The sequence below is a fragment of the Pieris napi genome, chromosome 6, assembly GCF_905475465.1.
Source record: "Pieris napi chromosome 6, ilPieNapi1.2, whole genome shotgun sequence".
Lineage (NCBI taxonomy): Eukaryota > Metazoa > Arthropoda > Insecta > Lepidoptera > Pieridae > Pieris > Pieris napi.
Genome location: NC_062239.1, coordinates 11977260 through 12004400, shown reverse-complemented (window position 1 = coordinate 12004400; position 27141 = coordinate 11977260). Strand labels below are relative to the sequence as shown.

At 37.7% G+C, this 27141-nt stretch overlaps 1 protein-coding gene across 2 annotated transcripts in view; it reads left to right on the top strand.

Annotated features, from left to right (window-relative positions):
• LOC125050410 (NACHT domain- and WD repeat-containing protein 1) overlaps positions 1 to 27141 on the top strand; it is a 57062-nt gene that overhangs the window by 28252 nt on the left and 1669 nt on the right. Inside the window, exons 2-23 of one of the 2 annotated variants that reach the window (XM_047650256.1) lie at positions 7417 to 7559; positions 8283 to 8471; positions 9328 to 9495; positions 11282 to 11432; positions 11997 to 12153; positions 12819 to 12971; positions 14011 to 14189; positions 14789 to 14881; positions 15336 to 15464; positions 16220 to 16325; positions 17061 to 17223; positions 17516 to 17724; positions 18186 to 18444; positions 19216 to 19394; positions 20020 to 20096; positions 20574 to 21116; positions 21659 to 21776; positions 22527 to 22656; positions 24047 to 24119; positions 25158 to 25294; positions 26257 to 26457; positions 26792 to 26926. In XM_047650256.1, the coding sequence (XP_047506212.1) occupies positions 7417 to 7559; positions 8283 to 8471; positions 9328 to 9495; positions 11282 to 11432; positions 11997 to 12153; positions 12819 to 12971; positions 14011 to 14189; positions 14789 to 14881; positions 15336 to 15464; positions 16220 to 16325; positions 17061 to 17223; positions 17516 to 17724; positions 18186 to 18444; positions 19216 to 19394; positions 20020 to 20096; positions 20574 to 21116; positions 21659 to 21776; positions 22527 to 22656; positions 24047 to 24119; positions 25158 to 25294; positions 26257 to 26457; positions 26792 to 26926 (3692 nt within the window). Of the gene's footprint in view, positions 1 to 7395; positions 7560 to 8282; positions 8472 to 9327; positions 9496 to 11281; positions 11433 to 11996; positions 12154 to 12818; positions 12972 to 14010; positions 14190 to 14788; positions 14882 to 15335; positions 15465 to 16219; positions 16326 to 17060; positions 17224 to 17515; positions 17725 to 18185; positions 18445 to 19215; positions 19395 to 20019; positions 20097 to 20573; positions 21117 to 21658; positions 21777 to 22526; positions 22657 to 24046; positions 24120 to 25157; positions 25295 to 26256; positions 26458 to 26791; positions 26927 to 27141 lie in introns of both variants that reach the window. The other variant, XM_047650255.1, reaches the window with a different exon arrangement.

Here is a 27141-nt window from a genome sequence, read left to right as displayed (position 1 = left end):
TACTGGACAATTTTTTTTGTTTACTGGACTATTTTTTTTTTTGTTTTTATTTTTTTATGATACAACATGCAAAAATACATACAACTCTTAATTTTCACCCCTCTATGATCAACCCTTTTTTATTATAGGAGATAGTTATTTTAATTGAACTAAAACAATGTTTCCCAGAAATAATATACATGGCAAAACAACGTTTGTCGGGTCCGCTAGTATTATATATTTTCGAAGTATAGTCATTCATCATTAAGACATCACATAAGTGAATCTATTAGCTAAATTTTAGATCAAAAATCAAAAGCTTTAAATTTACCGGAATTTCAGTTAGAGAAATTTCAAACCCGCTGTCCATAAAGGAATTTCAGATACGCCGACAATTTCATATTTCACAAGCGTTCCTCTCAATAAAATTGTATATATTCATGAAATTTACGCAAATATTCTGAAAATTCACTTGTAATTTATATATATGTTTCGTAATAATAATGTTACACATTGTGTATATTTTTTATGTAACATGAGGCAAAGGGGCAGGAGGCTCAGCTGTTGTTAAGTGATACTGCCGCCCATGGACATTCAATGCCAGAAAGCTGGCAAGTGCGTTGCCGGCCTTTTAAGAATTGGTTCGCTCTTTTCTTGAAGGAAAAAACTGTGTAAATAGATTGATTTAGTTTACAAATACAGGGCATAGACGTCAATGATAGGTTCCTAGCATACGACACATATAGGCGGGCGATAAACGGCCTATGTTTAAAAATGTGGTCCGATATTTTTCTTTCGCTTTTACATTTTTCATTTTGTTTAGACATATTATTATTTTTCTTTAGATTTAGATAGTTAGTTACATATGTTATTTTTTGTTAATTATTCATACACTTCTTGTACTTTACCCTCCATAGGTGTCTCCTTTCTTATTGTTCCATACTAGGGTTGCCTGGAAGAAATCTCTTGTTAGCGATAAGGCCGCCCGTTGCCTAATAACTTATGTAACCTGCTTTATATGTATGTTTTTATAAGGTAACGAACTGTAAAGAAAATAAGGTATTAATATTGTATAGAAAACCATTTTTATGTTACGAACACTTACAAACTTTGCACTCATACAAACGCCTATATGACAACACGCTTTTAAAAGCTTCTAACTTACGAGTCGTGATTGATCACCTACCTTGTAATATTGAGGGCAAACACTCAAGTGAATTATCTGTTTGATATCAGGGCACAGGGTCACAGAGTTTCTCGGTAAAGCTGTGCAAATTTTCTGAGTGCAAGTTCGAAGTAGTTCTCTCATCACCGTGGCGCTGATGTCGCAATTTTACTCTTACAAAAATACATTATTGGTATATGTGTAACCGTAAAATTGTAAACACCGTTAGATTGTAATCTATCTTAACTCTATTGACATAGAACGGTCTACTAAAACCCGACCAATCAGGGACACAGCCTTCGGACAGTTAACAATTTGACAATTTCAAGATTGTAATTTGACGGTTTCACTTCGATAGATCTACCACATCTACTACATCTACCGAATAATAATACGTTAAATTGTAAGCAGTACGTTGAGTTCACAATCTTTCGATAGTTCACAATCTCGCGAGATAGATTACAATCTAACGGTGTTTACAATTTTACGGTGACATATGCATCAATCAGTATCGCCATTGGAAGTAAAGACGCAGAATTCTGATCTGTTTTTATAATGGCATCTGCCACATTGGAACGGATTTCCCACTAAGAAGCTAGGAATCTGGTAAAGGTATTTTTTTGTTGAAAACACATACTCGTTTACTGTTGTAAAAAGGAAAGAAACGTGTAGTAGCAGAAGTATAGAAATTGTACTACAAAGAAGACTGTGGCCGTTGTTACATAATTTTCTAATATCTTAAAATAATAGCCCTCGTATTAATAAATTCTTTACTCGAAGAAAGGTATACAAGTAAGTGAATAATGGGAGACGTAAGACTGATAATATAGTAACTAAACTTTTCATTTTAATAATTCCCAATACGCACTAAACATACACTTAAAAAATATAAAATTGAGGGCGTAACTAATAATTAAAACTGACAACAATGTAATTAAATTCAAATGCGTCATAACCCAAGTGAAACAAAAAAGTAGGTGTGACGATCGCCTGAGTTAAAAATTATAAAATAAAAAAAAATTGTTTTGAACAGAAGAATATCTATATTAATTATTTTAAAATGTAGAAAATAGACTTCTCATAATGAGCTTCCATTCATATACATATTGTATGGTGGATTTTCATTTGTAGGTACTTACTAAAGTCTACGATAATGGCACTATATTTAACGATAACCTTCTTTAACCATAAATATTTGTCAAAATATTCCGAAATTATATTAACAAGAGTTGCGGTTATCATACTAGCGGTTAAATCGGTCCAGTCTTTTAAGAGGAGTTCAATGACATACACACGTACAGTAGAATTATATAGATTAACTAGCGACCCGCCCCGGCTTCGCACGGGTGCAATGCTGATACTAAATTCAAAGCCGGTACTGCCGTAAACGCTACGTCCCGCAATTTTTAAATCTGTAATATCCTCGAAAATATTCATTTAAATCATATACTGTAAAGGACCATATAGATCTATATGAAATCAACAATGTATTTAAGGTATTTAATTGGAAAAGGATTAATGTTGTATTCGTTTAAATCGCTTCGAAAATTAGCCATTATTTGTCGTAAAAAGTAACAAAAAAATGTTAGTGTGGGATATCCATAAGAGATAGACATATACCATCGTGGAGTTTTCTGTAGACCTTTTCAATGTGTACAATACTTAGTACATTATTTTGATAAATCTCGTAGGGTTCAGCCTGCGTTTGCAATGGAGCGGAAAAAATGTAATTATTATGTCATCACATTAGAAACCTCAAAAATAACAGTATTTTCCCACTATTTAATGGATGTTATTATAAATATAAACCTTCCTCTTCACTCTATCTATTAAAAAAACCGCATCAAAATCCGTTGCGTAGTTTTAAAGATTTAAGCAAACATACGGATATAGGGACAGAGAAAGAGACTTTGTTTTATTCTTTGTAGGGAAGATATGGTTTAAAAAATAAATATTATATTAAATATCATTAAAACATGTTAACGCTCGGTCGATGTTAAAACGCGCAAGTTTTTCATTAACGCTTTCACAAAGACTTTGTAACTTAAATGAAAACTTTCGTCGTTTCGTTCGGTTCGTTCGGTTGAAACTTTATACATTTTTAGCTTCCCTGTAATCTTTGCCTTTAATGGATTTTATATTCATTTTCAAAGCAATGGATTCATTGACTATGTTATTTTATGTATAAATACATTGTAAAGGGTCACAACCTCTCTATAACGTAAAAATTAGTTATATTTGTTTGGTTTAACACAAAACCCATACATTAATAAACTTAAAATTTTTCGGCGTCGGGACGTGACGACCCCATCGCCCACTGGTGAAATAACCTGTGACAGAGGTTATTTCATCAGCGCAATCAGTCAACCCCTTCCTAGTGGGAGTGCCATGCTGTTGCCTTCGGGCTTCAGCCAAATGGGCAGGCACGACCGGGGCAGTACCACTGTCTCTCAGAAAACCGGCGTGAAGTGATGCAATAAGTTTGCCTTATTGTACTCGCGTTTCGTGCGGTGAGAGAGACTCCCGGAGCCCATTCCCCCCCCCCCCCCCCCCTACAAGAAATATGAAGGTGCAGAAAAAAAGACAGAATCTACCCCAGGGGGGTACCACACGCGCTCGCGGTGGAGAATCCCCCTCTGGGCGTCCAACACCGGGACACTCTGCGCCCGGTGGTGGACGCACAGGCTGCCCTTCGTATTCTGGGGGGGGCAATTCTGCGCTCGGAAAAAATAACATAATTCGTTCTCGGGGCAAACGGAGCAAACCTACAAAGGCACCCCCGTCCACACTCGCCGTGGACTTCACAAATGTTAGGGGGCTCAATACCAATATCAACGCAGTCCACTACCATTTAGAGACTGCGAAGCCGGCCTTGCTCTTTCTTACCGAGACTCAGATTTCCTCCCCGGCTGATACTTCCTACCTCTCCTACCCGGGGTACAAATTGGAACATTCATTTGTGCCGCGGGCGGGAGTTTGCGTGTACGTCAGAGAGGATATCTGTTCTCGTCGCCTCGGGACGCTTGAAGGAAGGGACCTATCTAACCTCTGGCTGCGCGTAGACTGCGATGACCATCCGCGATTCTATGCATGCCTGTATAGGTCCCATAGCGGAAATATCGAAACTGACCGACTCATTGAGCACATCCAAATGGCTACAGATTCCCTGCTCGAAAGGGTTCCTACCGCTGAAATCGTGATACTTGGCGATTTTAACGCCCACCATGCCGATTGGCTCGGCTCTGAAACTACCGATCACGCGGGAAGATCCTTTCACGACTTTGCTTTAGCCTACGACCTGACACAAATGGTCCCTGCGATTACGCGAATACCAGATGTGGATGGTCATAAACCCTCTTTGTTGGACCTTCTGCTGACTTCACATCCGGAGAACTATCAAGTCTCTGTTGACCCGCCATTGGGTTCATCAGATCATTGTGTGGTCCGGAGTACTGTGCCATCTACGCGCCCTTCACGGCCCCGCTTTATGGGTTGTCGCCGTATTTGGCACTATAAGTCAGCAGATTGGGACGGGATGCGGTCTTTCTTTGCGTCCTACCCTTGGGGGCCTATGTGCTTTTCGCCGGAAGCTCCAGATTCCGTCGCCGCCTCTGTCGCCGAAGTGGTTCTGCAGGGCATGGAACTCTTTATTCCATTTTCTGCGGTGCCGATCGGTGGCAAGTCTCAGCCCTGGTTTAAACGTTCTTGCAAGGCGGCCTCGCGTCGAAAGCGAGAATGCTTTAAGGCATGGGCGGAAGCGGCGAAATCTCGTGATGCCAATACCAGCGAACTTAAAACAGCATATAACTCAGCCTCCAGGTCCTTCAAACGAGAAATCACTAAGGCAAAGTCAGAGCACATTGCCAGATTTGGCGAGAGATTGGCCCAACTCCCTTCAGGGACTCGAGCCTTCTGGTCTCTCGCCAAAGCTGTCCAGGGGAATTTTTGTCAGCCCTCCATTCCGCCACTGCACAGGGAGGATGACTCTCTGGCCCACACTGCGAAGGAGAAGGCCGACCTTTTGGGCTGTCTCTTCGCGTCCAACTCGACTTTGGATGACCGAGGGAGATCACCACCGACCATTTCGCGGTGTGATTCCTCGATGCCGGAAATCACATTCCGGCAACGTGCTGTCCGCAAAGCACTATCTTCCTTGGACATTCATAAGTCGAGCGGGCCGGATGGTATCCCCCCAATTGTGCTGCGTACTTGTGCTCCTGAGTTGGCTCCGGTCTTAACGCGCCTTTTCCGGTACCTGTACTCGCTCGGCACTGTCCCGAAGTGCTGGAAGACCGCTTCGATACATCCGATCCCAAAAAAAGGCGATCGCTCTGATCCGTCCAACTATCGCCCAATAGCTATAACCTCCTTGTTCTCCAAAATAATGGAAACCATTATTAATTGCCAGCTCTTGAGTTATCTGGAAGGTCACCAGTTGATTAGCGATTCTCAGTACGGCTTTCGTCGTGGTCGCTCAGCTGGTGACCTCCTTGTATACCTTACCCATAGGTGGGCGGAAGCAATTGAGTCCAAGGGGGAGGCGTTGGCGGTAAGTTTGGACATAGCGAAAGCCTTCGATCGGGTGTGGCACAGAGCACTGCTCTCGAAGCTTCCAGCCTATGGGCTTCCCGAGAAATTATGCGATTGGATCTCCAGCTTTCTGGCCGATCGGAGCATCAAGGTCGTCATCGACGGAGCATGTTCCGACCTTAAACCCGTGAACGCTGGGGTCCCACAAGGCTGTGTTCTATCCCCGACCCTATTTCTTCTGCATATCAATGATATGTTGCAACTTAGCAACATTCACTGCTATGCGGATGACAGCACTGGGGATATTCTTTACACTGGCCGGGCAGGTATTTCTCGGGCAGTTGTTGATGAGTACCGGAACAAACTTGTGTCTGAAGTCGAAACTCTACTACGTGGAGTCTCAGACTGGGGCAGACAAAACCTAGTCCAATTTAACCCCAAGAAGACACAAGTTTGCGCGTTTTCCGCTAAAAAAACACCCTTTGTCGCTACTCCTCTTTTCGAAAACACTCTTCTTAAAGCCACAGCCAGCATTGGAATACTTGGCGTTGACATATCGAACGACGTTCAGTTTCGCGGTCACTTGGAGGGAAAGGCTAAATTAGCCTCCAAAAAGCTTGGTGTGCTCAGCAAGGCGAGGCGGTACTTCACTCCGGGCCACCGCATGCAACTATATAAAGCGCAAATTCGGCCCCACATGGAGTACTGCTCTCACCTCTGGGCGGGGGCTCCCCAGTACCAGCTCCTTCCACTTGACCGTATTCAACGCAGAGCGGTTCGAATCGTCGACGACCAATCCCTTTCCGAGCGGCCTGATCCTTTGGCGTTGCGTAGAGATGTGGGGTCTCTCTGCATCTTCTACCGCATTTACCATGGAGAGTGTTCAGAGGAGTTGTTCGGATTAATACCTGCAGCTGAGTTTCGTCATCGGACGTCGAGGCAGAGTACGAAATTCCACCCGTATCACCTCGACGTCCGCCGTTCCACAACTGAGCGTTTTTCAAGGCAGTTTTTGCCGCGCACCACCACTTTGTGGAACCAGCTGCCCATTGAGGTATTTCCGAACCAATTCGACTTAGGGTCCTTCAAGAAAAGAGCGTACCGATTCCTGAAAGGCCGGCAACGCACTCGCGAGCCCTCTGGCATTGAGAGTGTCCATGGGCGGCGGTATCACTTAACATCAGGTGAGCCTCCTGTCCGTTTGCCCCCTGTTTTATAAAAAAAAAAAAAAAAAAAAAAAAAAACTCTTTATAACGCAGGGGACACTCTCTATTACGAAGACATATTTTCATAGACAGCAACAACATACTTAAGTGTAATTCTTTTTATAATCAGCTTACAAAACTAACCTTTTGAGGTGCCGACATTTCTAAGAGACACCTGAGGTCATAAATAGCCGTCTCGCCTTTGTTATTGTTAATTGCATTAACACGTGTGCCATTATTAACAAACTGTCTGTGCCAGACAAAATACCCAAAAAAATTCAAAACAAATATTCGCATAGCAAAACACGTCAGGCATAGTTAACAGAATATATGTGTTTAGAATAATTTACCTATTGATAGTGATAAAATTAGAAATTATTGTTAATTTGTTTTTTTCTCTTCTCTCCATATAACGAAACCTCTCTATAACGAAAACAATATGCTCGGTCCCTTGAAATTCGGTATGACTAGTGTACACTGTATATAGTTAACTCTGACCATAATAACCTAGCGTAGAATTAACTGTTGCACGCGCAGATCACCGCCGTACCGCGTCACGAAGCCATCCTTCGATGCAACGGCAGAGCCTGCGCAGGAGTTGTTGGAGCCCACGCCATCCTTCAAGGACAAGAAACCGCTGCTCAAGGGGCCTAGGGCGCAGATTGGGTCTAGTGTTTCTGGTAAGTATTTATAAACACTTTCATTCACAATGTTACGACTAAGTATTTAAAAGAGAGGTATAGATATGTATGGGACAGAGAGAATTCTATTTCTATTTAAATTTTCATAGATTAGGATCATTCTCAAACCGAAGTAATTATTATTTCCATCCCTTACCCGTCGGGGCTGAATAACTTATGTGCGAGACCTGAATCGCGAAGTTTGAGAGTCTAAACCACTATGTTAGGTATAATGTTTGCACAGTGTTGAAACATTAAGAAATGTATTAAAGAAAAGCTGTGTAAAAAGGCTTACTATAAAGTCAACGATTATCTAGTTGATAAAAGGGCCTGGGACTAGTGCTAGACAGGCTACCTCTAATTAATTTGCGATATTTGTTTTAAAATAAGTGTTGTTTGATATTATAAAAGAGTACCGAGAATTTTTTTTACGCCGGCTTTTTCTCTCGGCCTACACCCTCTGTCTTCTTTGCCGATGAGTAGGGATGCCTACAAATTCAAATTTAATGACGTGGAATAAGTGATACATGTATCTTATGTTCCATAATAAACATATTTTATTTTATTTTTTATCACTGGTAGACATATAAATATTATATGCTTAAGCTAATGAAATAATAAAATAAACAATTATCTGTTCTTCGTAATTTAATTCAGAAAAAAAATTAATATTGTCTAACTTTTTTTGGCCATTATGTTGACAATTATATGTTAAATCTTCAGATTCGATCTCCCTGTCATCACCCCAAGCATGCGCCTCGCCCAAGGAGGAGGTGGTCGGTCCACCTGTGCCTGCCAATGTGGCCGCGCTGACTGAGGAATATCGTTCCTACCTCCTGGGTAAAAGTACTGGACAGAGGACCAGGAAACGCCGTGCTATGCTCATATACGTTTGCGCTGCAGACTCGCAGGGTACGTTGAAGTAGTGTACTAAAAAAAATTAAGGATGGGGATAATATAACAAACCTATTGAAGAGTGACCTGGGTGTAAGATAGTCTAGACTCTATACGTTGATGAGTGATGTCATATGTAAATGCAAATTATACTGGAACCTTACATTTAAGGTTACATTTGAATATTATATATACAAACTAGCTGACCCGGCAAACATTTGTTTTGCCATGTATATTATTTCTAGGAAAAAAATTTTAGTCCAATAATAACTATCTACAACAATTAAAAATAGGGGTTGATCGTAGAGGTGAAAATTAGGGTTTGTATGTATTTTTGTAAGTTGTATCATAAAAAAATAAAAACAATATTTTAGGGGACACCCCTTATCACTTAGGGGTTTGAAAGATAGATAATAGTATCCGATTCTCAGACTTACTGAATATGCATAAAAAAATTCATAAGAATCGGTCGAGCCTTTTTGGAGGAGTATGGGAACGAACATTGAAACTCGAGAATTTTAAATATTAGATTATGATAAATACTTCCGCGTTCTGGGCCTAGGAACCTAAAAATGACTACCGTACATCTACAGACGAATCAAATCAAAACTTTATTCACATTGGTTACTATGTACACTTATGAACGTATTTATAAAAAAAAATGTCTAGAAAGTTTACATTTACCGGTTCCTTAATCAAAGGCGTAGAGCGAGCGACAAGAACTGGCAAGAAACTCACCACCACGCTTTTAATCGCCAATTTTTTGGTTTACATGGGAATTGTAAAGAACTGCAACTATTGCCACCATGCTTCGCTTGACATATTGTAACAGTGTATTTTAAATTTTAGTTTAAATTATAAAAAATCTTTACAGACTGTTGCGCAGAGAAAGGCGCGCTACACTGCGGCGTAGCGGCGCGACTACGAGTGCGCGCACGCAAACGCGGTTGGCGCGTGCACGTAGCGGACTTGCACTGGCGCTCACCTCTCGAACAACAGCGGGATCATCGCTTCCCTGTACTTTGTATAGCTGAACTCGCACGTATGTTTATTTATTTATTTCCGGCAACGCAATCGCGAGCCCTCTGGCATTAAGTGTCCATGGGCGGTGGTATCACTTAACATCAGGTGAGCCCGTTTGCCCCCTGTTTTATTTAAAAAAAATACAAAGTTTACCTACGCTTGACACACTGATACATTGGTATATAAGAAAATAAAATACAAGATTTAATGTGACAAGCACTTATAGGCGAACCACAAACACGAAGAGAAGAAAATATTACAACGATTCATAAATTATAAAAATAATTGATTTCAAACTGTGAAGGGAGCAACTATGGATATCCAGACCTAGCTCGTTTAATGTTTCCTATGTGCATTAATATTAATTTAAATACTGATAACTATAGTTGACAAAAAAGAATCTTCAAAATAAAGACTAAAGCTTTTAAAAAAATAACGAAAGTAACTGATGTAACAATAAAAATAAATAAACACAAGTGGAATGGGCGCGGCAAGAGGAACAGAAAAGTGTAGCAAAAAAGTACTAAACTGGTGCCCAAGGTACAGCAAACGAGGGAGACAACTTAGAAGATGGATAGACCAAATTTAAGAAACAGCAGGTGATACTTGGCAGAGGAATGGTGGGATTTGGAGGAGGCCTTTGCCAAAGAGCACACAGATACCCAAAAGAAGATTGAAATAGAAACGTGTTTAAATGTAAAAGTGTCTGAATTAAAATGCTATTTATTATAGATGACATTATCGAAAATATCATGTTCTTTACATAAGCTGTCGATGTAGATGGGATTACTCAGAGTATTGAAGCTCATTATTTGACCTGGCTTTTAGGAAATTTACTCTGAATATTCCTTTGTGTATAAATATACTGTAGTACCAAATTTCAACTTTCTAGGTCATCTGGAAGTAGGTTAGGTTTTGTCAATCATAAAATGGCGATTTTTACAGGTTAATATCTCAGTTTGAGTTGTATCTCAAAAAATACACACAAACGTATGCATATTATAATAATAATTGTATTTACTTTTCATAGCAAGATTTTTGAAGTTATACTTCTTTAGGCGCGTTAAGAAAAATTGATGAGAGTGAAATTTTACGATCCGTGACACAAAATTAACAGAATTCAGTTGACGACGAAAGATGCTACGGCATTGGACATAATTTATAAACAACATTCGAATAATAATAGAATTTATGTTACACTTAATGTAAGAGAATAATAATAAATATTTATTTATTTAATTTTTCAAATGTAAACTGAACTTTATTGACTATAATGACTCCTTTTCCAGTCTTTGATTATTTAATTGTAATTAATTATTTGCATGCAATCAAAAACCATTTTTTTCTAATAATGCCAAAGAAGTATAACTTCTTACGCGCGTACATAAGTACACGCACCTTTTTTTTGTTATTTATTAAAAATTATAAATTTTATGTAAGCTGTGCCTAAATATATAACTGTATATTAATTCTATATTTCATATTTACAATAAAGTAATACAGTATTTACAATTTTCTTAACCTACAAAGTAATAATAAAAATTATTAAAAAGAAAATCAAAACACATTTAAAAAGTTTGGTCCCTGTGGCATGTACCTTTAACGCTGGCAGCATTTCCTCGCTGTATTGCGATATTCGTTGAGCGAGGAAAGTACCAGCTCTGGGGTCACCGGTACTATCTACCAGGCGCTAAATCTTTAATAAGCGCCTGGGTATTTGAACCCAATGGCCCAAGAGTCTCTACTACAAATGGAACAAACTGCAGGAAAGACTCTTATATTAATTAATTTGCATTGTTAAATAGGTCAATCAGAACTGGGTGCGGTGGTACCAGTATTATTCCTTAACTCAAACTTGGGCACTCCACTACTACCTCATACATTAGAATGCGCTGACTTCAAGGCGGCTTTAGAAACAGCTGATGACGAAAATGATAGAAGTTTGCTCAATAAATGGTAAGTGTTTAGTTACTTTGATATTAGCAAACCTTTTTCTTTAATGCGATATATTGTCTGCTAAGATTTCGTGTTCCTCTCTCTTTTCATCACAGCGTGAATACCATTTGACAAAAAGGGACGAAAGAGAACTTTTGAAAATAGTGCAATTAGACTATTTAATAATTAGTTAGACATATTAGTGACAGTAAACAGCCTAGCTTTTATTTCGATCTAGGATAGAATTGTAGGTATTCAGGGCATGATAAAATATACAACGCTCCAATCGTTTTTAATGAAACTTTTTTATTAATGAAATGAAAATGTTACAGCAGCCCAGCCTTGCGATTCTGTAACTCACACAGCGGTGGTCGCGCTCAAATCAGTCGTAAAGCAGTCATTGGCATTCTGATAATCAATAAACTACAGGCTATAAGGAGGGCTTATCAGAATGCCAAATCGTAAAATGACTGCTTCACGACTGATTTGAGCGCCACCGCCGCTGCGAAAACAGAAATTTGAGGCCAAGACCTAGGACCTGCCACAGATTTTTTTACTAAGTTATTGACGTTTTCTATACACCAGGTACACCTTGGATAGTAGCACGACACCGCCATGTTATCGTTTAGTCCGAGGCGCGCCAGCTCGTTGGAGACGAGAAATGGCACGAGCCCTAAGCGTTTTAGTTAGGACTCTGCCCCAAGAGGCCTGCGACGCTTATCTTACTACTGTCTTGGAACAGGTAATGTCATATACATTTTTAAGTATTTCAATAAATAAAAAATATTTCTTTATTTTTATTTATTTATTTATATTTCGTTACATTTATAGAAAAACATAATACATAAAAATTATAAAAGATGCAATGGGCGGTCTTATCGCTAACAAGCGATCTCTTCCAGGCAACCCTAGGAAGGGAAAAACTAAAAAAAAAATATGGGTGGCAAAAAGTGCATAACCAAATCTTATTAAAGAAATTATAGAACCTTAATCTAAAATAATACAAAAAAATATTAAGAGATGCATCACAATGTTCGTTTCCATACTCCTCCGAAATGGATCGACCGATTCTTATGAAATTTTTTATGCATATTCAGTAAGTCTGAGAATCGGCGGAATCAGCATCTTTCAAACCCCTAAGTGATGGGACACCACACTCCAGAAAAAATATTTTTATTTTATGGATATTTTTTTTAATATTTATTTTATTATGATACAGCATACAGAAATACATACAACCCCTAATTTTCACCCCTCTACGATTAACCCCTATTTTTTATTATAGTAGATAGTTATTTTTATTGAACTAAAAAATGTTACCTAGAAATAATATACATGGCAAAACAACGTTTGCCGGGTCAGCTAGTATTTCTATATACATAATATAATATTTAAACAATGTTAAAGGAGGTACAACACACAGTGCTAATGAGCTCTGAGACGGCAAGGCGTTGTGTGTGGGTGTGTAGAGCGGGAGCAGCGCCTGATGCCCCCGACGGCCCTGATGACCATCACCGGGAGCTGCAGAGGAGGCTGGCTAACCTGCAGAGGGATTTGAAGGTAAACGAGTAACGTAAAAGATTTTTTTACAACAATAATTTTGTAATTTTTCGTGACCACCTAGAGACTCTTTATACCTCAAAGTTACCATTATGTGGTGTAAAGTACTAAAAAGTCGAAAATAATATTAACAATAACGCGTAATTCAATCACCGCATCATAATTCATAACGTTTTATAAAAGGATCCCCCCTCCCCTAAATTCGTTACGTAATACTTGAATATACTAATATTATAAAGAGGAAATATTTGTAACAAAATGGCTATAAAGTATTGGAAAAAAATAAAAATTCTTTCACCATTTGAATGCTACATTATCACTGAATAATATAGGCTATTTTAATTGATAGAAAAAAAATAAGGATCTCTACTAAAACTACAATAATGTTACAAAATGTGTAAAAAAATGCCTATAAAATATCTTTCATCGCATGCGGTGCGAAAACTATTGATGATAGAAAAAATGTTTCACAATATTAAAGAACATATCAATTTCTACAAAAATTTTTTTAAAAATGTCCACCGGTGCGAAGCCGGGACAAGCCGCTAGTATGTTAACATACCAAAAGCTATCTTTATATATTCTGGTATGTATCGGACCCTGTACATTGCATTAGCGATTACCAGTACGAGGCCTATGTGCTAGCGAATAAAAATATTTATTTGATAGCCGAAATCAATATATTATGAAATTATTCTCGTGTCACAATGATCGTTCCCATACTCCGAAACGGCTCGACCGATTCTTATAAATTTTTTTATGCATATTCATTAAGTCTGAGAATCAGACAATATCTATTTTTCATCCACCTAAATGTTAAGGGTGGTCCCACACTTGACAAAACTTTTTTATTTTTTTATGATACAGCATACAAAAATACGTACAACCCTTAATTGTCACCCCTCTACGATCAACCCCTATCTTTTATTATAGTATATAGTTATTTTTATTGAACTAAAAAAAAGTTTCCTAGAAATAATCTACCTACATGGCAAAACGAGGTTTGCCGGGCCAGCTAGTATTTTTATAAATATTCCAGCTGTACCTAAGCGAGCGCAATGTTATCCGGGCGAGCGTTCGCGGTCGTCCCCATACAAATTCCGACGAGGAATACACAGCGGGTGTCCGCTCGGCGCTTGGCGAACGTCTGGATGCACTTCTGGATGGGTTAATGGCGGATAGCGATGGACCGGCTGGGTATTGCGGGATACCAGCTAGGTGAGATATCATTTTAATATTTAAGTCTTTATTAGTGGCCCACGTCTTGTACAAATTTAATGTATAAAATTTTACGAATTTAAAATAAAGCCAGAAGGATAACTCAGTACCTATGTAGTTACTTATTCTAGAATTTCCTATATATGTATGTTGAGTTATAATAAGTTCATTAGTATACTGGCAACATGTCCCGCATGTTTTTAAGCTATTGCATAGCTTCTATCGCGGGTCTCGAGCTTGGAGACCGAATCCAGAAATTCCGTAACGCAAAAAACCTTACGCGTTAGAGCGGGACAGAACGCATACCTACTGCGTATTCACACCTCTCTGACGAGATCGGTGCAGCCGGTGCGCGTTAGAGTGAGACAGACTATATAGGCGAGTAAGTCTGCGTGTGGTAGAGTAAAATAATTTATCTAAGAAAAAATTATGCAATAGCTTTAGCGCGGCAGTCCCCGAGTGCCACACGTTTTTTTTAAATATATCTACATGTAAATCTTACGAATATTAGTTGAAAAATATTAATGAATTTTACTTAATAATACTTAAAAATATTAATACAATATACTAAATTAAACCAAATTTCTTCCTTATTCCAGTTTGTTCGAAGAAATATCTGAGCATCTGTCGTTCTGTCAAAAAGCAACGCAGTGTACGTCCAACAGAGAAATCACGCTCAACGAATTAAAAACGTAAGTGTTTTTAGTCCTCCGAGCCGGAATGAGTTTTATTTTAAATTTTTTTTAACAATATTATAGAATACAAATAAATTAGTAGCCCTACAACCTTTTTAGGTCTGGGCCTCGGATTTCTTTATCTGTTTCATGATCATTTGTCTAACATAAGTGTACACACGCCGTCGACTTTTTGGGTCTAAGGCAAGCCGGTTTCCTCACGATGTTTTCCGTCACCGTTGGAGCGAATATTAAATGCGCACATAGAGAAAGTCCATTGGTGCACAGCCGGGGATCGAACCTACGACCGATCAGGTATAAGAGTCGCACGCTGAAGCGACTAGGACTACGCTGCTGTTATAATACATAATATGTTTAGTAAAAACGATGTACAATTCTTGCTTTCGTAATACTTGTAGTTTTTTCTCTCTAGTTTCTATTATATTGATGAATATTATTATATATTTTATAGGTACGTCCAAAGCGACAGTTCGATCCCATTAGTGGTGTTGGGCGGGGCCGGTTGTGGGAAGGCCACGCTACTTGCCCGTGCGGCTTCGCTTGCTCACACTTGGCTGGACGATCTTGCCCTTGTTGTGAGGTAAATGACAGCAATCGTAAAAAAGTTGTAATTGAGTATGAAGAATTATTATTCATCAGCATTATTATTATTATTGTATTTCCATGTGCCCAGTAGTATTTTAGACTATTGCCTGGTATCTAAATTATATACAGTCAAAATCTCTTATAACGCCATAGAAGGGACTACTCATATTTGTCGTAAAAACCGATAGTCGTACCACGATGACGTTGTTAAGTACCTAATATGTACTTATTGAATGTGTGATTAATATACTTATGTATAAAATAAAAATATATTTTATTTATTTTACATGAAAATTTTAGTAAAAGACTTTACGTACATATATTACTTTTCTACATTAACAAAATCTGTTATTTTTTTTAAAAGGCAGTCTAATAGAATTCAGCCGGGACCTATGATTTTGGTCAATATAACCGGTATGTTGTTCTAAACGATGTCGTCGTAAACGATTTTGACAGTATATTATATAGTATCTGTGATTTTTTTTTAATTATTCAGGCATAGATGGTAACTTCATCTTTGATAACTTTCTAACTAAAATGTCTAACATCTAACATGAGTTTTGTGATCGAAATTGCGACTCAAAACATTTATGGAAAATAATATCTTTACCTTGTGGTTAATATCTAGCTAATTCAAAATACACCGTACATTTGTGGAACTTTATAGCTGACCTCTAATGTTACTCAGATATCACCGAGGGAGAGATAAATAATTCCGTTGGTAGGTAAAAACATTCAATATATTTCCAGATATGTTGGACTAACATCTCAGTCAAGCAGTTCCCATCAATTGTTAAAATCCATTGTGGATCAGTTACACGTACTACACACGGGTACTGTCTATCGAGGGAAAAATGTAAGTTATAACATATAGACATTTGGAAAGTTTATTAGTTTATAACAATCAAATTACATAGTAATAATAAAAATAATTAAAAGAAAATTAAAACAAATTTAAGATGTTTGGTCCCTGTAGCAGTGTACCTTTAACGCTGGCAGAATTTCGCTGTATTGGAGAAAAGCACCAGCTCTGGCGTCACCAGTACTAGCACTAACTTAAATCTTTAATTATCGCTTGTGCACTTGAAACCCATGGCCCAAGAGTCTCTACTCCAAAGGGAACAAAATTGGAGGAAAGACTCATATATTTGAGTCGTTTATTATTTTCCGCCTGTTCTGCGGCTGCCCGTAGCTTTTTTATTTGTCCAAAGAAAGTGAGACGGGGCTAACGTGTCCACACAAGAAACATCTTTATATATATAATTCTTCTGTGAGTGTGTATGTCACTGAACTTCTCTCAAACGACTGGACCGATTTTGATGAAATTTTTTGTGTGTGTTCAAGGGGATCTGGGAATGGTTTAGATTCACAAATCAACCCGACAGATGGCGCTGCAGTCGGTACTTTCATGTTTTGTTTAATATCGCTTGAAATATCATGCAGGACAACGTCTGTTGGGTCCACTAGTATTATATATAATATGAATATAATGCTTACCATATCTACATATAATATATTTCGTTCAAACTCAAAGAGTGAAGAAAATGTCTGTCCCATGCCACAAAGGAAACAAAGCTAATTTTTACTCCAGGAGGCAACGTCACTGTCTTCCACATTAGCGAGACTTCTATCAGCAGTTGGGCGTTGTCGGCCAGTGCTCGTCTGCGTGGGAGGAGCTGACGCTTTGAGAGGAGCCCGATGGCTGCCTTCAAGGCTACCTGAAAATGTCAAGATGATTGTGACAGTTACTGAGGGTATGTGGTGTAAAATTTTATTGTCTAACTGTATTTTTGGCATTTGAAGATTTATTCCGGCTCGTAGGACCAATATTTTTTATTATGGTTTTGATATATCTCAAATCTCTTCTTAGAACTGTCAAGCAAGACATCATACAGAAAAAAGTTTGACAGGTCTAAACTTTTTTGTATAAATAGAAATTACATATAATTTTTAAATTAGACACTTTTTGTATTTAAAAAGATATAAAATAGTAGATAAGTAAAAATTTCCAATTATTAAAATCCTTGCATTAAATTTATTTTCCAGAGAAAGACGAACCGTCAAGTTCAGCAATAATGGCGGTCCTTTCATCTGAAGATGGCCCGAAGGTGGTAAGGGCACCACCCGTGGGTGCCGAAGAGGCGAAAGCTGTGCTCATAGCGTGTGCTGCCACCTATAGTAAAACGGGAGCTGCTTCTCCTCCTGAAGCTGTTGTTAAAGCTGTTCAGAAGTGTACTCTTCCTTTATATTCCAAGGTCATTTCTTAAACTTTTTGAATTAACTAAGAAAATTTACGCAAATACGTAATTAGCGCCTGTGCACTTGAACCCCACGGCCCAAGAGCCTCTACTCCAAAGGGAACAAAAGTTGGAGAAAAGTCTTCCATTTGAACCCTTTATTATTTTCCGTCTGCATATTTTAAATTGATTCTCTCAACTTTTGTTGGGGGCGTAGTAAAGTTAGGATAAATTTTTAACAATTAATCTACTTAGAATTTAATGATACAGAAGATTTTTTTATCGTATTAAAACTGTCACTACTAATTATTTTTAAATTCTTAAAATCAATATAAATTATAAATTTATACAATTTAAAAATTCTATTACAGTTTTTATAATTCTGGCTTTATCTGATCAGTGTTAGTTTTTAATTCTTACCTCTGACAAACGCATCCTAGATAAACAGTTTTATATAGAATTTTTTCAACCCATTCCAGATTCTAGCCTGGCAAATATCCCTATCAGCGGAGACCTTCACCGAACAAAGTGAACCGGAAACAGCTCCAGAATTAGTGATTTGTGAGGAACTGGAATCTCAATTGGAACAAATCCTGATAACCACTGAAGCCGCACTCGGAGCTGAACGGGTCAAGGCGTGTCTGTCCCTTCTTACGGCGTCTAGAAGAGGTCTGGATGATACCGAAATCTTGGATATGCTGGCTCATGACGAACTTTTTAGGAGCGAAGAAACTTATTGTAAGTAATTTGTCTTGTTACGTGCTTCCAGACTGTGTGCTAGTTCAGCGTGCGACTCTCATCTATGAGGTCGTAGGTTCGATCCCCGGCTGTGCACCAATGAACTTTCTTTCTATGTGCGCATTTAACATTTGCTAACGGTGAAGGAAAACATCGTGAGGAAACCTGCTTGCCTTGGACCCAAAAAGTCAACGACGTGCGTCAGGCACAGAAAGCTGATCACCTACTTGCCTATTAGATTTAAAAACGATCTTGAAACAGATTCAGAAATCTGAGGTCCAGACCTAAACAGGTTGTAGCGCCATTGATTTATTTATTTTTATTTTAAACGACGCTTTGGGGGACATGCGAGGCTGATCCATTTTATGACAGTCTCCATTTCAGGCTTACGCCTGGTGCTGCAGATGATCCGTCACCAACAACAATTGCTAAGAAGAAATATATTAAATTTTTAAATTGTCTATTTGATTTAATATTTGTAATTTCTTAATCTAGTTTATTGTCATTTATTTGTATGTGTTGTGCATGTATTGTGTTTTTTGTGTGTCGTGTGTTTTCTGTGTTTCGTTAGTGAGCCTCTTTAAAAAAATAACTCTCTTGGCTCCAGGTATCTGTTTCGTGACTATTTTTCCTTAATAGTCAAGAAGGTGATCAGACGTGCATGAAGTTCGAGCCAGTACTCGTAAACACGTACACGTCAAAAAAAACCGAACCGAAATGATTCGAAACATTTTGACGTATATAATTTTGAATGAATACGGTCAATTTTAGTACCCTGGGCCCCGGCTGCCCTTCTTTGGCCCCAACTGACAGCCCTGTTGGCCCCTTGGCTCCGTTGGGACGGACGTGGGGCCGCTCGTTGGAGAGACGCCGCTTTAGCTGCCGCAGCCACGGATCGATATTTGACTGACTGCAACACTGCGAGACTCATTCTTGTGGAATACTTTGAGGTGTGTAGTGGAGTGCAAGTCTTTTAGAGATAATAAGTCAGTTTAATTAAAAAAAAAAATATGTTCAACACAAATTGTGTTTTAGACGACTCATTGGTCTAGTGGTTAGTACCCCTGACTGCGAATCCATGGGTCCCGGGTTCGATCCCCGGCTGAGACGAACATCGATGTGATGAGCATTTGGTGTTGTTCTTAGGTCTTGGGTGTTTAAATATGTATTTATATGTATATCTATCTATAATATGTATGTTTATCCGTTGCCTAGTACCCATAACACAAGCTTCACCAGCTTAGCATGGGACTAGGTCAATTGGTGTGAATTGTCTTTTAAAAAAAAATATAAAAAAAGACAGTACCATATTAAGTAACTGTGAAAATAAATTTAAAAGTATTTGTAACTAATAAGTTATAATGTAAAAATTAGCAAATTTATTTATGTGTTTTTTAATAAACCTTTAAGAATACAATAATGAAATACTTAAAATATATTTATCCAAAGAAAAATTAAAAATAGACTAAAATCAAATTTAAAAGTTAATTTCTAGTATTGCAACACAGCGTGTAAGTCTACTAGTAGCGTTCAAGCACATAGTCCAAAATGGATAATTTCTTTTTAATCTTTCAGGGTGCTTGGCATAATGATGACGATCCAAAAATGGCTGGTCGACTCATCTCTCAGGAAAATAAATTCTCGGAAGAACAGTAAGTTTCTTCTAACGTTAGTAACTTTTGAAATAAAAATTAATGTGCTGATTTCTGTGCTAATAATTATGAAAATTTTATTTTAATACATAATACATAATAAAAACAATTTAATATGTATGTATAAAGAAATCAATCAATCAATACAGCAATGTATAAAGAAATCTGTCTCTTTTCTTTAAAGCGAAAATACAATTTGTCAGATAAGGACGAAAATTTTGAAATAGTTATTTTTTTATACATAAGGGGAAAAGTAGCATAAATAAAAAAAAAAGGTTATGGTAGTCTGCACTCCAAAATCCTGTAAGATAGTTTATAATGCACTATTTTTAGTAGACTAAAACTGTTTTGTCTCTTTCTGTCAATTTGTATTAAAGCTACAATGAAATGAGAAAGATTGTATTTTGTTGAAGCAACTTGGACTGATTTTACGAATGTAAGAAAATCAGTTCACAGAAAACGATCTATTCCTTTCAGATACAACACAAGAAAACTCGACGAACTCCCATTCCAACACTATCATTTATTACGGGAAGACCCCGAAACCTTCGCGAACAAGCCTTACTTCTCCAAACTGGACTGGGTTCACGCGAAACTAGCCGCCACCGACTGCGGCCATTTCCTCGAAGACATTGGCCTCGTGCACGTCGACCCGCTTCCAGAACACCTAGACATTCTCAAAGAAGTCTTTGAGACGCACTCGTACGCTTTGGACTACGATCATAGACAATTCTACGGTCTCCTAAGAACGACCATAGAGAGGAGACAACGCGAAGGCTTGGAGATTCAAACCGATATCGTTCAGGAGTGGATGAGGGATGTTTTTGATCCTCCAGTTCCGACGTTTTACCCGATTAATGAGGATTTCTGGAAAGTTCTGGAGAGCCGGGAGAAGCAAGCTTCGATGGAGGGCTTTGATACGAAGCCGTTCGATTTGATCGTTAGATTTGATACGAGGGGCAAGTTTATTGCCACCGTTTCTACTGAGAGGGAAGAGATTTGTGTGTGGGATGTTGCGAGGTATGTTCAGAAATACCTAAAATATATGAACTTTTAAAATGTAATTTATTTTATCCTTATCTTGGTAGTTACTTACTATTTATCCGCATTTACGGCCAGTTTTATACATGTAATAAGTATGATAAAGGACATTCTCAATTCTCTAAACTCGAGAAAATTCATCTTACATGTAACCTTGAAGTTTTATGTAGAAAACCGATTAGATTTTGTTAGATTTTTAATGACACAAAAATTCTGAAAAAATTAAGTTTAACGATGTAAACTTGTTTGTTTTTTTTAATTCAGAGTATTATAATTATAACAACTTTTGAATCGTTATTTCTCAGAAACGGAGGCTCGTAGGAGAAAATGTATTAATACAACTTTTTAGATAATTTTATGATCTACGTTTTGGTGAAAATCGCGTAAATCTTTTTGACCTCGAGTAAAAAATCCATACAAACCGAATGGAATTCGCTAGTTCGCTAGGAAGGGGTTCGCTAGTTTTGTGAATATTTATTTACTTACTTTTCAATTATATGTATGTACTGAATAATTTTCAGGTGCAAATTAGTTCGGAAAATAGTTGGCGTAACTCACCCGATAAATCTCGTGCCGATAGACGAGTATCGATGCGTCGTGTTGTGCAGACGAGAGCTAAGGGTCTACGATTTAGATCAGGTATATTTTATCCACAAATTAAAAAAAAATCCCTAAATCAATGATATTATAAACTTTCAAGAGTTTTAACCCTCAAATTTCAATATCTCTTTCATTTATAATATTTCTTTATGAGCAAATAGGTTCAGGTATTAAACTTTTAGCGTATAATATGACGTTTTCCTTAAACTATGTCAATGCATATAAATCGTACACAGCAGTTTTAACCCTAAAGCGTTCTAACGCACGACTTTAGGTCTAAGAGTCTCTGTTACATTTTAAATACAATATATAATAATTCAGGGGTGCTACAACATATATAATAAGGTTCTTCACGATCTTCACCGTACAAGCAAGCAAGCAAGAGTTAATTGCGCACATTTTTTATAGAACAAGGGGCAAACGGGCAGGTGGCTCACCTGATGTTAAGTGATACCGCAGCCTATGGACACTCAGCCGGAGGGCTCGCAAGTGCGTTGCCGACCTTTAATGACATATAACTTCTAAGAAACTTTTAAATCGTTTAAAAGAAAGCTGTACATTCAGATTGATTAATTATAAAAAAGCGCACAATAGACATGTAAATGTCCATATTAATTATCATAAGTTAAGTTATTTATAATTGTCAAAACTTATGGTCTAAATACTCTCCCTATAAAGGCACCTTATAATGTTTAATTTGATATTGATAATATAAAAACACAATATTTATTTTTAATAACATAAAATAGATACAAGAATCTATTGATATAAAAGTCTTGATATTTCCAGGGTAAATTCGTAGTAGCTTTAAAAGGAGTTATGAATCAAAAAATGCCGTACTATGGTCTTCACGACTCCAAACATTTGGTTGCGTTATCGAGGAATAGGATGTACGTCAATCTCATGAACATCGAGACTGGTGAGTGATTCTAAAGACTAGATCAAGAAAGGAAATTAAACACTCCATTAATTACTTGATACACTATAATTCACTTCTTTCACTTCACTTTCGTTTTACATATGAAACAACATCCTAGTCATCCTTATGGGGCGTTCCCACGAAGCGTTAATCACGACAGTCAACTACGCTAGTCGACTTTGGTTCGTGACACTCACGAAAGTGTGAATTGATGAAACGTTCACATGGTTGGGGGATTTCGTGCCGTTCACTCTTCGTGTTTCGACTTAGTCATTATCGAAACATCCATATTCCTCCGGTACTATTCGCTATTAGACGGTATTCCTCCAAACTTGGATCATATAACACCTTTTCCATAGAATATAACTCCAAAAAACGCGTAGTTTCACTGTCGTTAAACTTAATTCCACGTTGTTGTGACGACATCTTGGCTTCACGAACGGTATATCACGACTGAAAATCAAACACTTTTGATCTATCCACGCTTGAGTCGTGCGCCGTTCCTCACGAAAGCAAATTTAACGCCTATGCGTTCACACAGAAGTGTATTTCACGGAAGCGTGGTTGACTGTCGTGATTAACGCTTCGTGGGAACGCCCCTTTACGTTCTCATACAGACCTGGTATTAAACTTTACTATTGGTATGTTATCTAAAGCTGGCGGCTTCAACACATTTACACTTTGTGCTGTGTGTCTGTGAATAAGCGCGAGACGGGATGGTAAACTGAAATACAATCACAAATACATCATGAAAATACTGTCCGTCTCTCTCGCGCTCGGTCAAGCTTAAAAGAGACAGTTATTGTTTTTCTTTTGCTACTGTTTATGTTGATCTTTTTTCAAACATTACCAGGGCAATCTCGTGAAATGGTGCACAATGTTTTTAATTATTTTAAGCATCTTAATAAAAACAGTTTAATGAAAAAATGTTATATTTAATATTGACATCAGATGCGACTGGGGTTTCTAAGAGGAGTATTGAAAGAATAGTTAGTGAAGTAAAAGTGAAGTGTGTTGAGCTAGATGGAGCTTATGTCGAAAAATGAAAAAAATACTTACGCAAACTACTCTTATACGTTCTTGGTCGGGCTTAGAACTTTTGGATCCACCCTCATATGCACACAATATTTATATCTATTTGATACATTTTTATTTATTTACAACCCACCCAACCTTACTAAAACCAAAGTAGACTAAAATAAATAGCTTGGCAAAAAAGTCATTTTTTTAAACATACTGTATAGTGAAATTGCATTAGTGTGAGTACTGTGAACGCGCCAGCTTTCGATAACCGACCTATACTTTAAACATTAAACTTCTGAATCTCTCATCAGAAATCTTTCCTTTATGTACAACGAAATGTTATATCTACTTTGAATGATCGTTACAGGTGACTGTGTAACTACATTCAAAGCTGGCGAAGACAGATTTTTGAATTCGCTGCTGGTGTCCGGCGATGGCAGGTTTGTAATTTAAATGGATGCACTTGATTTCTGCACTTTTTTTTTTAATATTAGACAATTCACACCAATTGACCTAGTCCCATGCTAAGCTGGTGAAGCTTGTGTTATGGGTACTAGGCAACGGATATTCATACATATTATAGATAGATAGACATATAAATACATATGTAAACACCCAAGACCTAAGCACAACACCAAATGCTCATCACATCGATGTTTGTCTCAGCCGCGGATCGAACCCGGGACCCATGGATTTTCAGTCAGGGGTACTAACCACTAGTAGACCAATAAGCCGTCGAAACATTAACAATATTAATTAATTCGTAAATGGCAGATAAGTCATACGTAGCGATGTAGCATATACATATTATTTATTAATTTCACATAATATTTATTAATAATTCATAATTACATTTCCAATTTATTTTTATTAAAAATTTATCGACACTTTACATCGACATTCTTTAATCGACACTCGCACGCAATAAAAAATCTCTGATCTGGTCTTGTACATTCCGCGCGTATGTGTGCGTGCACGCAGGTAACCTGGAAGTAGGGAGAGCGCGAATACAACGGGGTATTGTCCGTATACTTACCTTAATTATATAGTTAAGTATAATTGTAACGCTTAAACCTGTAAGCTATCGCAAAATATGCTTAAGGAGTATTAAGAATATCCATAGGGTTAAATCACCTGCATCATGAGTACACCTTACGTACATACCCTCACACTCACACAAACATACCCGAATTTCTTTCTTTCGTAAATATTTCATCCTTTTTGTATATATTATGTATTGCTATATGTTTAGTAAGATTGTCTTTTGTTGTATATAATTTAAATATACAAAATAAATATTTTAAAAAACATTGTTTAGGATTTTGAAGTAACTAATATTTAAGAAAAAGCAAGGAATTACTAGTTAGTATTATCTAAGATAAATTTAACAAAAAATAAACCGGCGTAGATTATAAATATGAATTTCGTTATTAGAGGCTTTTTTAACTTTTCACTAATCATTATTATATATTTTCCAGGATACTTGTATGTGGTGATGAAACCCAAAAACCATTTCCTCTATTAGTATGGTCGTTGACTTCTCGTAAACTTCTGTACGATTTAAGAATACCTCACCATGATTTCGTCACTTCCAAAGCTGCTATTACCTATGAAGGTAGGTGCTTCCTGTTTTCTTTGTGTCCTTTTTGCTCCTTAATGCCAGGATATTCTGTGTTTTTCTACTTTCATGATATTATTCAACTTTGAGCTTTACATATATTTGAAGTGAAACTTCTTTAGGCGCATTAGGGGATAATTTTTGCGGATCAAACGCCATAATAATAATATTAGCGTCACGAAGATGTGCAGCGTTTTTGTTGAAGAAAAGGGATACAGCGATTGAGACCGATTGAGAGAGAGTGAGAAAGGGCGAACGTAGCTTTAATCAAATAGCCATGGAACGAGAAAAGGGAGCAAGCAAGTGAGAAAGATCGAGAAAGAGAGTGAGATAGAGTGAAAATTTTAATTTCTTCCTATATCTATCATTTAAGTTTCTTAAGAGAACAATGTTAGGGCATAAGAGTTTTAAAAAAGCCTAAAATGGGGCATGGTGTTTAGGAAACCGGCTTAAAGCATCGAAATCCCGCTTAATACGATTTCTCACTATATTACATTGCAGAGAAATTAACCAAACTGTTTACTTAAGACGCATTTTGTTCCCGTCTTAAAAGCGCCTAAAGCCGGTTGCAGATCGAAAACTAAGCTATGCCAAGGCTAAACTAAGCTATGCCAAGCAAGCTAGGCTAAGCTAAGCTAGTAATAAATAGCGTGCACACCAACAGCTAAGCCAAAGCTCAGTCAGTGTGGCGAAGGATGTGCAAATGGTGTGCGGGGTAGCGGGAGGGGCTTAGCTTAGCTCGTGTAGCTGCGCATCGGCATACACAACTAACTTAGCTTCGCATATTTTAGTTAGCTCACATAGCTTAGTTCGCATAGTTTGCGGTCTGCACACAAGTATGTAAAACTGCGTCAGCTATGCGAGCTAAGCTAAACTAACTTAGCTTAGCTCTTGGTCTGCAACCCGTATAACAGCTATAAAATAGTCGAAACTAACTGTTGGACAACACTGATTTGTAGGTTCCTACGTGTGCGTGGTATCTCGGGAGTTGGACGAACCGAGTCCCAACTTCATAGTGGTGTATGACCTTCAATCCGGGACATTGTTCAAGAAGTGGAAACCGGGTTGTGATACTGTAGCATTGGCTATCAGTTCAGTAGACGGCTGTGTGGTATCAGCGCTCGCGGACACGAGAATACTTGTATGGGATTTGGTGACAGGTAGGGGACGTATTAAAATAATAAACAGCAAATTAAACATTTAATCCCCCCCCCCCTTTCCTCTTGTCATCAAAACTAAGCATAGCTCTCAAAAATAATATGTAGTACATAAACGTATTAATTTTTTGAAGGAATCCTCCTTTTCGACCATAGACAATGTGTGGGTAATATGTGTAAAAAATAATTACTGTTGGCGTAATCACCAAATAAGAAAATCAAAGACCCCCCTAAAAAATAACAACTTGTGTAGTTGTTATGTTTTAGACGAAAATTTAATTCATTTATGCAAGTACCTTCAAATTTTCTCTTTACTTTGACCTATTGAATATTCTAGGCAACTGTCGTCTCTCTCTAAGTGGACACGTATGTGCCGCAACACAACTGCGATTGGCAAAATCAGGTGGTTTGCTTCTATCAGCCGATCTCTCTGCAACAGACTTGTCGGTACGACTATGGGATTTGCATTCAGGTAAACATTTTTTTTTTCTTTTATTGTATAAGGGCAAGCAAGCCTATGGAACGCCCATAAAGGGCAGTCATCTCAGCTCATGGTCACCCATTTTAGCGGGTGCGTTGCCGACCTTTACAGCATGGATTCCATGGAGAGAACTGCAAGCGTACAGCAAGTGTATTGTATTATATAACAAGATATTACATATGTGAGCAGTGTTGGCCCATTGGCTT